At 42.7% G+C, this 15,002-nt stretch overlaps 1 protein-coding gene across 1 annotated transcript; it reads right to left on the bottom strand.

Annotated features, from left to right (window-relative positions):
- Positions 1–1,993: 1,993 nt before the first annotated feature.
- Positions 1,994–9,141, bottom strand: hey2 (hes-related family bHLH transcription factor with YRPW motif 2). The gene is made up of 5 exons (XM_080452466.1): positions 8,541–9,141; positions 8,007–8,085; positions 6,812–6,895; positions 6,203–6,284; positions 1,994–4,287 (listed from the first exon to the last, which is right to left on the bottom strand). Exons 1-5 carry the CDS (start codon positions 8,633–8,635, stop codon positions 3,482–3,484), a joined length of 1,146 nt encoding a protein of 381 aa, XP_080308592.1. The 5' UTR covers positions 8,636–9,141; the 3' UTR covers positions 1,994–3,481.
- Between the last annotated feature and the right edge of the window lie 5,861 nt (positions 9,142–15,002).

Raw genomic sequence — 15,002 nt, 5'->3', positions numbered from 1 at the left:
AAACCTCATTCTGGGACAAACATTCTGCAAAAATAGCCAATCTACAAGCTCTTACTCTTTGAGCTTGTAGATCGGAGGAGATATTTCGTATAGAGAGAGAACAGAAGGGGCCCTATTAGATCCCTGAGGTCTCTTAAGTACAGGGTTTAAGGGGTTAATGTTTTAGCAGCCAACTTAACCATGGCTCTGTCAAGGTTCAGTAGCTGATCCACTTTGTGTGGCTGTCGATGGGTCGTGAAGAGTGGTGGACAGTAATGATGAAGTACACTCGAGTAGTGAGTACGGTTACTGAAGTACACTTTTTTTTTTTTTAAAGCAAGTACTCCAGTACTTTAACTCAAGTGCAAATTTGACAGAGCAACTTTTACTTGTAGTTGAGAAATGTTTGTCCAGGAGTATCTATGCTTTGACTGAAAGTATAGGTGTTGGTATACTTTGTCCCCCCCTGGTCATTTACAACATAGCTTCTCTAGTCTTCCAGCGGTGCCTTGTTTGCATTAACTGCAACATCTGAAAAGATGTTATGCCAGAGACCCCTATAAGAGAAGATTTGTTGTTAAAATCTTTCAAAACTATTAATAAATATGAATGTTCCAAAATGTTTAAAATAGCCTTTCTATAAACTTTTCAAACAGCCAACGTATGTAATAGGTTTCAAGTGGTTAAACTGATTTTGATGCTATATATGAACTCATTTTGCTGGGGACCCCCTGCAACCCCCTCCAGGACCGGCGGGGGGGTCCCCGGGCCCCACTTTGAGGACCACTGTTCCAGCGGTGCCTTGTTTGCATTGACTGCATTGACCAAAAACCGGTGTCACCCCGGGTCACGGGCGCTCCGTAATTTACCGCCGGTCACTTCAAAGCCGAGAGGCTGCGTGAGAACCCTGTCTGTCGGCTGACCAGGGCGGATTTACAACCCGGGGAGCCGTTCCCAGGGCTGTCATCGTGGGGCCTAGAGGGCCCGCTCCCCTCACTTTAATCCCCCATTCAGTTGGAAATGATGCCGTTTTTCTTTTACCTCGTGGTTTTTAACAGCATGACGGTGTTCCTCAGCCTGTAAATCACAAGTACAGAATCCCCCAAAATGAGGGCAAAGAGCCACAGAAAGAGTGTGTTCCTCTGAGAGCTTGTGTGCTTGTTTAATTCAGTCAGGATTTTTTTTCTAGGTTAGTAATGGCTGGTGATTACTTTTTATTAGAACAGCTACCTTTTATCACCTTCACAATATATGGGGAATTAATATTATTATCCTCTTGGAAATTCATTCTATAATCCTCAAATTCTTTCATGTTTAAAAGTGAAGTTTCTAACCGAAACGTTTTGAAGTTCAAATTCACATTGACCATATCTGCAGTGCAAATCACTAGAAGTAACACAGTGTAGAAAGGTTTGGAATATCTGTAGGATATTTGGGGAAGGTTTTCAAATCATGAGGAAATTATCTGTCTCACATAAACGAGATGTTAGCAAATATGTGTGTGTGTGTGTGTGTGTGTGTGAGGGCGTAGAGCTAGAATGGGCACTACACCACATGCACACTGCACAGATATTGAAAAATATATTTAATGGGTGGCAAATCCTGTAGTCAAATGTTTGGTGTGTTTTAAAACAGTTGCAGAAGTCAACGCATACAGCCATTGCACCACATTACTCAGCGGAACTTTAATTCCTGCAATTCCTTTAGTTCCTATGATGCATGTTCTGCTGACTCTAAAATAACTGGGTGTATGTTTTAGAATGATACAATTATAATTATTCAGCAATAAAACCTCTGTACTGTATTTCTCTGAGAGGCCTTAGCACTCATATGCATATCTTGATGCTGAGGTGCTTTGGGGAAACTGGACAAGAACAAGAAATCATACATTACTGGATTCACACATATGAGGACATGGGCAATATTACTTTCCATATACTATTGACTAAGCCAGACCAATGGTTCTTAGGGGGGTTACATTTTATATTGTCCATGAAATGAGGACCCAAAATAATAACATACAAACCAAAACATTTTATTCCACACAAGTTGGTGTTTTTCTGCAATCCCGATTACATCTTGAGAATCACTAGTCTTGAGAATCACTAGTGGGTCTCAACCCACTGGCGGGGCATTAGACTGCTGAGTTTTAAGAAACTTATTTTGAAAGCAACTGAACTGCCGTTTCAATTATTATTCTGACGGAAATAGGTGAATTTAAACTGAAACCAACATCAAACCGATTTTTAATTATAAAGTCTTAATTATTCTGAATCTGAACACATTGGAAGATGGTTTATAAAGAAACACTTCAATGATTGAATCTGAATGATTATCCAGTTAATACCTTTGGTTCATAAACGTTTGTCACCACGTTACTGTATGTATCCTGAAAGAAAGGTGAGAGGAAAAACTAAGGTGAACTCCAATGCTTAACTGTAAAGATGTGTTTATTTGCAAAATTGTTAGTACTCATTTATCAGTGTACTTCAAAATAGTCAATAACTTAAAAGGTTATTCCAAAAGGAGTTTTACTTTCATGCCAGTAATCATTTTGAAAATGTAGGTATCAAGTCTTTTGGTTTTTTTTGTTGGTTGGTTGTTTTCTTCCCCACAAATATGGTGGCTCTCTCGTTTTGGAAAGATGCACCATGACTTCACTTGGTACACTAGTGTCAGGTACAAAAATTAGGAACAAGAAAGCATGTGAAAATAAATGAGCATTATTATTCCATTCTCTGGCCAGTATCGACAAAAGCTCAGCAACACCAGTCAATAACGATAATAAAAAACACAAAAAAACAATCAGCAGGCAGAAAACGGTTGGTTACCAATACAGCCATTCGACACACTCTCACCTCAAAGGTTAAAAGGCAAACTGTCCAAACATTAACCAGTTAAACAGTCAACTAGTTGGTTAAGGCCAGCCGTTAAATCCAGTCAAAACACAGCGATGGGTGACGCTCCCACTTCAAACGTTAACTTGCAAATAAAAAGTATTCCGCAAAGCCAGTCAGTTAACCACTTAAACCCTGTATACTTAGTTGACCGGAGTCCCCCCAGGGCTCTATATTAGGTCCGCTAGTAATTCCCTCGGCACCAAATCTCTTCGCCGAAAATATCCGATCTACAAGCTCAGAACGCGTTGCAGCCAAACATGTTGTGAGCTTGCAGATCTGCTACTTTCACCGAACGTTCGCTCTCAGAATAGGGATGCAAGCGTTTAAGTGGTTAAAAGCAGTCGGTGACACCGCAAGGTGGGCCGGTCGGAAGAGTCCGGTTAATCAGCCAGTAAAAAGCATGTGGTTGTGGTTCTCAAAGTGCGGTCCAGGGCCCCTCAGGGTCCTTGAGGGGGTTCCGAATGGACCGTTAGTATAACTCTTGAGAGCGTACGAACGGATACGCCCTTACGGATCCATTTGGTTCCGTTTTGTACGCTCTCAGAATGATGAGGGGGTCCTTGAAATTAAAAAAGGTTTGAGAACCGCTGGCTTCTGGTCGGTCAAAACGCTCCCACTTCGGTTCCCCAAGGTCTGTACGGTTTGCTGTTGCCGCTCTGAGGAGTGAGGGAGGAAGAGGAGGAGATGGGAGGACTGGCCGCGGAGGAGGAAGAGGGAGCGAGGGACGGGTGGTGGTGGAGGAGGGGAGGGAACCCCCCGGAGAAAGCCAAGGGGAAGGACGCCGAGAGGGAGAGGAGCGACGCGGAGAGGGGCGTGGGGGCGCAGGGGGGCGCTCTGAGAGAGCCCGGGGAGGGCAGAGGGGGCGAGGAGGAAGACGACGGGGTGTTGTTGGCGGTGTTGGAGGACGAGGAAGAGGAGTCTGCGTGGGAGGAAAACGTTCCTCTCCCCGTGGCGTTGTCGTTGGTGCGCTGCGATACCTCCGCCAACCTCTGGGCGGCGCCTCCCCCGCTCCCTCCTCCTCCTCCGCCCTCGTGCGAAACGGGCAGCCCGCTCAGTCCGAACGCCGGCAGGGGGTGAAAGGCGGCCGCAGCCGCCGTGGCGACCGCCGCCGCCCAGTGCTGGTGGGAGGGGTGGTGGAAGGCGTGAACCGCCGCCGGCTGCTGGTGGTGAAGGTGGTGGTGCGCGTGGAACGGGTGGCTTTGGTGGGTCGACGCCATGGAGGAGGACAGAGCCGCGGCCGTGTCGCGCTGGGAGGCGCAGGAGGCCAGGTGGGAGAGGAGACGGGCGGGGAGAGGGTCGCTGGGGTCCAGGCCCTCCATGGTGCTCAGGTAGCGGGACACCTCGCCCAGACACTCCCTGAAGCCCAGAGACAGGAAGTCCAGCGCCAGGGCGTGAGCGTCGAAATAACCTGGAGAGAAGGAAGAGAGACACAAACGAAACCGTTATAGAAGTCTCCACTTTTTAGTTTGTTATCTCTGGAACCAAGTCAAACCAAATTTCATGCCTCAACTCCTACAATTCCATGTGCTTGTCAGGGTGGGGGGTCCCCAGTTCAAATATGATTATTTTGGGGGGCCACGGCCTGAAAAGGTTGAGAACCACTGGTGTACAAAATTGTAGTTTTGTGATGCAGTTGCCTTTTCAGTAGGGTTGATATCACAGTATTTTTGACCTAACGGTAGTTCACTTCACTCAGACTACGTAACATTAGCAGCTCAGTGGCCTTGTGGTTAGGGTGTCCCCTCTGAGACTGGAAGGTCAGGGTTCAGTCCCTGGCCGAGTCATACCAAAGACTATAAAAGTGGCACCCACATGGCTTGGGAATTGTTGGTTCCCAAGGCGCCTTATTTATGGCAAATTATTTTTTGTAATGTTTTTATTAACACAGTATTTTTGCAGTGTACTGCCTATTTCTCTCACATACTGTACGCATGGCCCTTCCTTTCATACCATGTATATCCACCTGGGTGACCCCACCTCCCCTCTGCCCCCCTCTATCTTGCCCCAGCTCTATCACCCATAGCGAGCCAGCTATCAGTGGACTTGTTTGTATGTTTGTTCGTTCTCCCCTGTGCAACACTTATTACACGCCTCCGGTGGTTAACCCAAACAAACAGTGCTGAAGCCTGGTCTTTGAATGCAGACCTGCCCCCCCCTCCCCCTCCTCCTCTAACTCTCTCTCTCTCTCTTGCTCTCGCTTGCCCTCTCCTCCCTCTCCCTCCTCCCTGCTGCCTCTATGAAAGCAAACACGGTGGCTCAGGGTCAAGTGGTGCTTTTATCCTGGCAGTGTTTTCCCATGGACCCAGCCCCACCCACTGTTACAGGCTACTATGCTGCTAGATCTCCCTCCGCTTGAAGCTACTGCAGACACTCCACTGACTGCCAGTCAGTGGAGGTTTGACTTAGGTTTGACTTACCAGCTTCACCACGTTAACCCTGGCCTCCCTGTTTTAGGCATGTAATTATAGATGAAAATAAAATAAAATCAATAAAAAAGTTAAACTTTTCAAAAGAATAAAAGTAAAAATAAAAATATAAAAACATAGCCAATCTGCACACATTGAGACTCGTTGTGAGCTTGTAGATTGGCTATTTTTGCTATTTGTCGTATGACAAAGTAGGGCCTAAGTGGTTAATTGAATGACTACTTGACTGGTTAACAAACTGGGTAATCACTGACTGGCTGGCTCATAAGCTGACTAGTTGCTATTAGACTGATTAGTTGTCTATGAGCGACTGTCTGACTACTTCAGTGAGTAAATTAATTACTGAAATATCCTTTGATTTCTGGATATGGATGACTGTCACAGTGACTGTCTGGTTGTATGGCTGGCTACAAATATATAAAAACGATATGCAAATGAATAGTTCTATTATAAAATACTATACCTGTACGTGTGTGTAGATTTGAACCCTGGTCTCCTGCGTGAGAAACCAAAAATGTACCGCTAGCTGAGAGGGAATACCCCATTGGTCAGGGGACAGATTAGGCTTTTGGGCTTCAGGCAGAGCTACTCTGCTATATTCACTCCCTCACCGGCACACCTGATTCGGGTCATAGCAACACTTTAACACCCGAGGTTCGAACCCGGAGTTCTAGCGCTAATGCCAAACATTTAGCGTTTAGGTCAAGAGGGAGCCCCTCCTTGGTCAGGGGAGATATTAGGCTTTTGGGCTTCAGGCTGAGCTGCTTTGCTACAGATGCGCTACAGAACAAAAAACAACAACCGTGTATAGTCTGATGCCATTGCTTTCATGTTGGTTACTGGAAATACTATGTGCATCACAGGTGTGAATGACCTGGGAATCCATCGTGAGTTTACCTTTGCCTCCTGTTGCCTGCAACATCTTCAGATGATCCACGGTCATCTGGAGGATCTCTGCTTTCTCCAGTTTAGCTGAACCCTGATGATGGAGGAGGTCAATGTTCAAATGTTAGACCATGCAGGGCAGTCCAACCGTGAAACAATGTAGGATTCTTGTCATAATGATTCTTTTCTTTACTATCTCAAACAGAACGGAACAGAACAGAACAGGATGGAGCAGAAGGCGTCATTTCAGTTAAAACTAGAGGGTTGCAAAAAAAAGTGACCACTTGAGCCCTATTAAAAATAAAACAGCGAAGATAGCCGATCGACAAGCCAGGTTGAAAGTGGCTAAAGAATGTATGGTTGCAAGACAAGAAAACACATGTCCATAACGTGTGTCACATGTAGATAGATGGGCCTGCATTGAGATGCACTCAGCACCATCTAAAACCAGATTCATCTAAAAAAAGGTTAGAGGTGTAGAAAATGCACATAAAAGAACTGGGGATAAATGCGAACACTAGGGGGTGGCAATTGATGCCCCCATGGGCAGAACAGAACAAAAATAGTAAAGAATAGAAAAGAATATGACGCAGAACAGAGTGGAAAGGAAAACATTGTCACCTGTTTCTCAAACGCAGTAGGGACGAGTCTCCTCAACTCAGAAAGGCTGTTGTTGATCCTGTCTCTGCGTCTCTTCTCGATTATCTGACAGATAAGTGTGTAAGAAGGCACTTTATCTCAGTAGAACCAACAGGGGGAAATGACTTCAAATTGCATCCACTTTCCCACCAAAAGTATTATAAGATAATGTATGCTCGCATTTAATAGTGCAATGTTGCAGATAGGATCATCATATACATGTTTTACTTATGGGATATCTTAAAGGTGATGTAATTGATATTTTGTTCAAATAAGTCTTAAAGGAGTAGTTCACCCAAAAAATGACTTATTTTCTATCAATTGCACACCCCATGAAGCCTTGAATTCATGGATTTTGGTTTTTGTCGCATTCCTAAGCCAATAATTTGATGACCGGGTGTATTTCCGGTAGGAGACACAAAGAGTCTACTTTGTGTCTCCTACCGGATACATTAGCATATTTCCGCCGGTAATGAAATTATTGGCTTAGGAATGCGACTAAAACTAAAAAACATCCATGAATTCAAGGCTTCATGGGGTGTGCAATTGATAGAAAATAAGTAATTTTTTGGGTGAACTACTCCTTTAAGGACCTCTATCTTCCAATAGCAATCATAGAGCGTTTGTTCAGTGACTCTCCCTGTCTTTTCAGCTCTTAATACTAAACAAAAGATACTTTTTCAGTTTGGGATACCAATCTTATCCATTCAGGATAAATCCATCCAGTTCAAAACCAATTTTGAACTGGAACACTATAAAATTGAGCCTCATAAATCTGATTCGGGTTCTCTCTCTATGATTGCATAAAATTGATAACCCGACCTAAAATGTAGGCTATTTTCTGTTTTAATTCCAAAGAGCTGGAGAGATTAGGAGATTCCTGTTACTGAACAAACACAATGATTACTAGAATATAGACTAGAGCTTTAACTTTTTAACAAAACATCATCACATATACACCACCTTTAACTTTGTGTTTCTTATGTATTTGTTTGGAGGTGTGCTATTTTAATAAGAGGTTTGTTTTGTTTTGTTTTGCACATTCCAGTCATTTATGTCCCATCTTATGTGTGTATGATTGGATACAGGATAGGTGGGCACTAGGTGAGCACCTCGATGTTTTTTTTTAACATTACATTACATTACAGGATTTTAATAGTGATAGCAAAATATTTACCCCTCTTCGTTTTTTCCTCGCCATAACTTGTGTGGTGGTGGTAGGAGATCCACATCTTATAAACGACCGTTTTATGTGCCTGGGAGTGGGAGACAAATGCCATAGACTTATTTGACTACATTTATCAAAAGTTTATATATGCATATATATAGGCAACATATGACCACACAGATGTATAAATCGCAGTCTAATTCACACATCACACACAGCCTATTCGAGTTATGGGGGGGGGGAAACAACAGAAATGCATTGAGAGGGGGGGAAACAAAAAGTGCATTGGGCAGATTGTTTTTTCATGTGGTTTGATTGATTGAATACTTTAACAGTTTGCAAAGAAAGCACAGAAAGTAGGCTACAAGTTCTATACTAAAGGATGCCAAAAGGATTAAACCCAAGAAAGCACTATGGTTTGTTTCCATTGGAGTCCTGTGTATTCAATTAATCGAATAATAATATTGTCGTGTCATAAACTTTTCCTTCACAGTGAACTGTTCAGTGTTCTGATCGCATTCTAAAAGTGAATTCATTACTAACCCGGGGTAAACGCTTTCGCTCCCCACGTCGATCGTCTCCTCCTCCTCCTCCATGTCGCTCTCCGCGGAGCTGCTCTCCTCACACGGCCGCTTCATGGTGCGTCCGAGGCGGGGTGGCGGCGCGCTGCCTCTCGCTCCCTGGGGCTCAGGTATAATATGGAAGTTTCTTGATCTCAGTCAGTCCCACCAAAAAAACGAAATAAACAAAAGAAATGGAGCGATCTGTACCGTCTGCCAGTGGACTGTGGTTTAGATCCACCTGAAGGGTCTTTATCTGTCTAACTTTTTCGGAACAAGAAAATAAAAAATAAAGGATAACCCCAAAAAAGTGTATCTTGTTCGTCCACCTGTTGGCCGCTGCTACGTGGCTGCCCGGCGGGGTGGATGTGGATGATGAAGCGCTGCATCTAGGGGAATCCTCCAGCTTGAGATGCAGACCATGATGGACCTGAAGCCAGCCCTCCTCCTCCTCCTCCTCCACACTGTGTCCCTCATGCTCAAGTGTTTGGGGCTGGGAGGAGGAGGAGGGAGGGAGGGACACACATAGGACAGGACAGGACAGGACAGGATAGGGGGGACGTCGCCATTCAAAACTTAATTCATCCCCTCGCCTTCAGGGTGTGTCGACTTTTATCCCCTTTTTTGGTTTGTTTGTTTGTTTAATAAGGCCACTTGCAGCCTGAGATGGTAATTATAAATTAGAAAAAGTGCTCCTCGGAGCACAGGTCTCCGCCAGGTCAGGTAGGTTATTGTTGTGGCCTCCTGGTGGCGATAATACAGGCCAATGTGAAAAGGGTTAGCATCGCGTAGCCAGACTATATCACTGCGCAGAGGGCAATTTTTTTTTGCACTGGCAGATTCGTCTGGTCTGGTCCTGCAGGCTAGAAAAGGGTGGCATTTCTTCCTCTGCCTAGTGGGAATGTGCGTGCAAAATTTCAAATCGTTGCATGATTTGCTGCATTTTGTTCAAAATGGACAAATCCTGCAAACTTTAGATGCCAATCAATCTTAGCCAATCAGGATGGAATATGTAATATAATATTAAAAAATCGTTTTGCAAGAGTCGGCCTCTGTGCTTAAAAAGGCAGATGTGATGTTTCCTTGGCCTCTAGGGAGTGTGCATCAGGGGCGCAGCCATGGGTGGGCCTGCATAGAGAGCTGGCCCACCCAATCGATTTTGCAAAAAAAAAATGTTTGGGGAATTTCTTTTAATATATTTTTTTATAATACATTTTTGGATAAAAAATCGGTAAAATCAGGCAAAAATAAGAATTAAATAACATAACCCTAACCCAACCCTAACCCTAACCCTAACCCTTAACAGACACAGACAAAATTGATTTTCTGGATGTAACCATTTTCAAAGGACCACTGTTTAACACCAGTGGAAAATTTGATCTCAAAGTCTACTTTAAGGAAACTGACACCCATGCTCTCTTACATAAAACGTCATTCCACCCACCACACTGTTACACAGGGATTGTTAAATCACAGCTACTACGATTCCACAGAATTTGCACACAAGAACAGGATTTTAAGACAGCCTGCAAGATCTTATTCTGCGCCCTACGAAAAAGAGGGTACACAAGGACCTTCCTACGAAAGGCCCAAGACACCTTTCTGGAAGTAAAGGAAAAATACCAGGGCCCACAGCTGGCTCTGGTAACTACATACTCCTCACAAAGCAAATTAGCTAACACCAGGATAAAAAGGAATTTCCAGAACAGAGGAAACACTCTTTTAAATGGGTGTAAAATCATTTCAGCCTACAGAAAAAATAAGAACCTCAAAGATTATCTAGTCCACAGCACTCTTAAAGGAACGAATGGACCAACTAACAGGAGACCACATTACTTTAAAAGCACCCAAATGGTGACCAACAGACACAACAAAAGGGTGTTTGGCATTAAACAAAAAATACAAGCTAACACTAAAAACTGTATTTACTTAATTACCTGCACCAAATGTAACCTTCAATATGTGGGTGAAACACAAAACACAATCGCCACCAGATTAAACCAGCATAGATATAATATAAATAATGCCAAGAAGACCAATTTAATAATTGTTCAACACTTTATGACACATGGAATAAATTCCCTAAAAGTCTCTGGCCTAGAACATAACCCAAATTGGACACTAGGACAAAGGCAATATAACGAAAGACAATGGATAAACAGATTAGGTACAATTTTTCCAGAGGGACTTAATATGACAAACACTAGAAACACACAAACCAACCCTTCTTAATTCAATCAAACAAACTCACAGAAACACAAAGAGACCACCAGGTACTCAGAGAGAACTAAAAGAACAAGGACCCACTCAGAGAAAGGAGGAGTAACACCTGACCGGGATACTAGATTAAGGACAATCACAGAAGCATCAACGACCCTAGGGGAAGACAAGGGGCTTCTTCCTGACCCATAGCTTAAAACCCAAATAGGTGTGAGGGTAGTCAACCCAAATGCCCACTCAAACCTTCAAAAGGACTAAGTGGGTTAAGACACACATAATCAAACAATGGACCTAGGAAGACTTAGATGAACAAATGTGAAATAATAAGGACCTTAAAAATTAAATGTTTTAAGGTCCTCATTACTCTAAACCCTAACCCTTGTAGCAGAAATGGAGAATGGTGTCAGTCCCAGCAAAGACGCACTAGAATTGACCAGTAGTCACTGGGAGGTTCAGTTGGGGCAAACGCAGTCCCCACAAACATCATTTACTATTCTGTGCCTATCGGTACACAATTCGGACGGGGCTGAGTAGGCTCAAAGCGAACTTCGCAACGTTCGGCACGGCAACTCGCGCGCCTTAGCGCGCTCGGTGGTGCCTCTCGTGGCTCAAGTTCGCTTGAGACTGCGCCCCTCCATCGCGGTTGGGTCCATAACTATATTTGTTTTCCTAAATCTTTTATTGAGTCCTAATCCTGTACCATTCTTATAATGAGACTATGGATGAATTTTGGTATGCGGTCCAACTAAGGTGGGACTCAGGATGACTGGCCGTACCTGCCATGCACAGTCCCCAGTGAACATTCCTCACAAAGTTCACTGGCAATTTTATTTATAGTTTGTAAACATGCCTAAAAACCTAAACTTTGAAGAAAGGGAAAATGGTTAACCCTAATGGGGAATCCTTTCTTAGGAAAGGCGAAACAGCCAAAAAGAACTTAGGGCTAAGATTTAGAATTTAGATTAAAGACTTAGTAAACAGAATGTAAAAGTACAAGGACCTTCAAATTAAAGAGTAACGGGATCCCAAAAAGACTTTCTTTCAAAAACAAGATGGCGAGAGCAAAAATTCCTTGCTCTGCCTTTTTCGGAAAGGATGCCCTTTCTAAAAAAGGCTTAGCACTGAAGTCCAACCCAAACCATTCCCTAACCCTAACCCTAACCCTTAAACCGAAATAAAGTAACAAAAAAACGCCCAAAAACGCCCAATATCCGCGCAATAACTGAACATTTTCGCACGCGCACGAGTCGGGGACACATGCACGCGCGCTGCGTGCATATATATATATATATATATTTTTTAATATGTGGGTGCCCTAGCTATTTTTGTAGGGGTAGTTGAATACAGCATTCTCATAATCACACTATATCGAATACATCTAATAAATATATGGGGCCTGCCCAAATGTCTAATTCAAACAAAAGAGGCATGCACACATGTCAGTCAAATACATGAGCCATTTTAGTTCATCATCATCAATAAGTAGCTTACAGGCTACACCCAGGTGTATCTCCTGGAATCTCTAGGAAACCGAAGAAAACTACAAATGGCTGCCAAGTGACGTAAACTCTCAGTGCTTCTTTTCTATTGGTTGGCTGACTTGGCTCCAAGTCAAAGTTCACCATGCAGGGTGTCATGTTACAAAACAACAGATCTACAAGCTAACAACACGTTGCATGGCAGCACACTGCGAGCTAATGTAGATCTGTCCTTTTTGACAAGTGACGCTGAGAGCAGAAGGGACGCTGGGACCACAGCGCCAGCTTTGAAGTTCGTCGCGAGCAGAACGGTACAATCCTCGTTATCCTCCTGAGAATAAAATAATATAACTGTGTCATCTTGATTCATCAAGAAGATAGAAGAAAGCAGCTTAAAGAAGAGGGATTTTTTTTTAGGTGAGTGTTTAATGGCAAAGAATGTGGCTTTTGACATTACTGGGGAAACTTTATTTTGGTAATTTGCGATTTTGTACCGTGTTTTTGTTGTGTATTCTGGTGGCTTTGAAGACAGTGATAATGGATGTTATGGATATTAAGTATGTTAAATATATGAGCCTCCCATGTGGCAAAAACACAGACTTTAACTAGACGTATCTTGATGGGTAGAGTTGCCCAAATGATATTATTAGAACCATTTTGTGGCTGTCAACAGAGTTTAACAACTGTCAACCTGGCGTCCCTATTTTGGACAAGTCATTATAGGCCTAAGTGAAAATAGGGAAAATATCCTATTTACAACAAGCTCACAACGGTAGCATAGTGACACGTGAGCTTGTAGATAATCTATTTAGCTATTTAGATGGTGGTTCTCAAAGTAAGGTCTGGGGGCTTAAAGGGCTGTCAGTGGGCCCCAAGCAAAATGAGTTAAAATAGTATTACAGCTAGTTTGACCACCATAACCCTATTTTATAGTCGCCATATTTATCTATTTACATTATTTATGTGTAACTGAGTAGGTATTGGTAGAAAGTGTTAATGCATCACATCGTCACCTTGCTAAACTAATGGCCTAAGTCATTTTTTGAGGAAAATTATATTTTCAGCTCAAGTCATGACACTGGCCACCTCTGGTAAAATCGCCTATCTCCTAATTGAAAAGGATCATGCTGTTCCCTCCCCTTTTAGTATAATGGCCTAACTCCCTAGTGCGATTTAGGCCAAAGTAGGCCATTTGTTTGCCCTAAGTCACATGGTTTTGTAACTTAGGCCAAAGACAATGCCAAAAAATGGCCTAAATCAGTAAATAATTTGGCAAAAAGTCAGATGTAATCCTATTTAAACCTATTTAAATATCTTATGTTACATAGCTGACAGAAGGTGTTATTTTAATTTTAATATTCATAATTTGTTATAAACATTTTGGGTGAAATGATTAAGAAATATCATATAGTTTTGTTTTGGATCAGTTTTTTTTTTTTTTTCTGAAATGACTTAGGCCATTAGTTTAGCAAGGTGACGACATTGAAGATTATTTAGGCTAGTGTTTATTTTATGGTTGGCTTAGATTGGCTATTGACAAACGACCGAAATACAGGGCTGAAGTGGTTAGTGTGTGTTTTGTAATAATAATCAAAAGCAACTAAAGTTTTCAAATAATTGTAGTGGAGTAAAGTACAATATTTTCCTTTGAGATGGTGGAGTAGAAGTATAAAGTATTGAAAATTGAAAATACTCCAGTAAAGTAAAAGTACCTGAAATGTTAAGTACAGTATAATTGAGTAATGTACTTGGTTACTTTTCACAACTGGTCATTGCTTAACCTTCTTCAAAGCTATAGCCTAGGGTTGTTTAGGCCTATAGTGTGGCATGAAGAGAGGAGAAGGATAGTTTGTAATTGTTTGCTGTTTTTGCTAGTATTAAGTGTTTCTTTGATATTAATATGATGAGTCATATTAGCCAAGTATTAGTCTAATGTGAGTCAGGACAGGTATATTGTTTGTCTGCAGTCTGAGCTCAGTGGTGACTGCATGGGTCCCTCCCCTCTGTGCAGCTTTCCCACGGACCCTAGGAGGACAACACACACACACACACACACACACACACACACACACACACACACACACACACACACACACACACACACACACACACACACACACACACACACACACACACACACACACACACACACACACACACACACAGGCAGTGGCCTTAGATTTCGCCTCGTCTCGGTGGAGTAGGGCTGCTCCCTGTTCCCTAGATAATACGGCCTGTCTGGCCGTCGTGTGTGTGTGTGTGTGTGTGTGTGTGTGTGTGTGTGTGTGTGTGTGTGTGTGTGTGTGTGTGTGTGTGTGTGTGTGTGTGTGTGTGTGTGTGTGCGTGTGTGTACTTGTAATACCAAACTTGTGAGGGCCATTATTGGGGGGAATAACTTTAAGACATTGTGAGGACTACAGTATTTCCCTGCATGGTCCTCACAAGAGAAATGCTTGTTTTATTATGATAACAAATGATTTATCCTGCAATTAAAACATTCAGGTTGGTGTTAGGATTAGACATTGGTTTAGCGGTTGCAGGGTTAGAGTTTTCCCCCTATTCTATAGCCTATACTTCGATACGTGCACTTTGAACAAGCCTTAAATTAGTGTTTTTTCTACTATTTTCAATGACATCCTAAAATGTTGATGTCCTCACAAGTATAGTAGCCTACAGTGGTGGAAGAAGTACTCATATTTTTTACTTAAGTAAAAGTATCAATACAGCAATGTATAATATTCTGTAAA

This window comes from Gymnoscopelus braueri, assembly GCF_963280865.1.
Source record: "Gymnoscopelus braueri genome assembly, chromosome: 16".
Taxonomy (NCBI): Eukaryota; Metazoa; Chordata; class Actinopteri; order Myctophiformes; family Myctophidae; genus Gymnoscopelus; species Gymnoscopelus braueri.
This window is presented reverse-complemented; position numbering and strand designations above follow the sequence as displayed.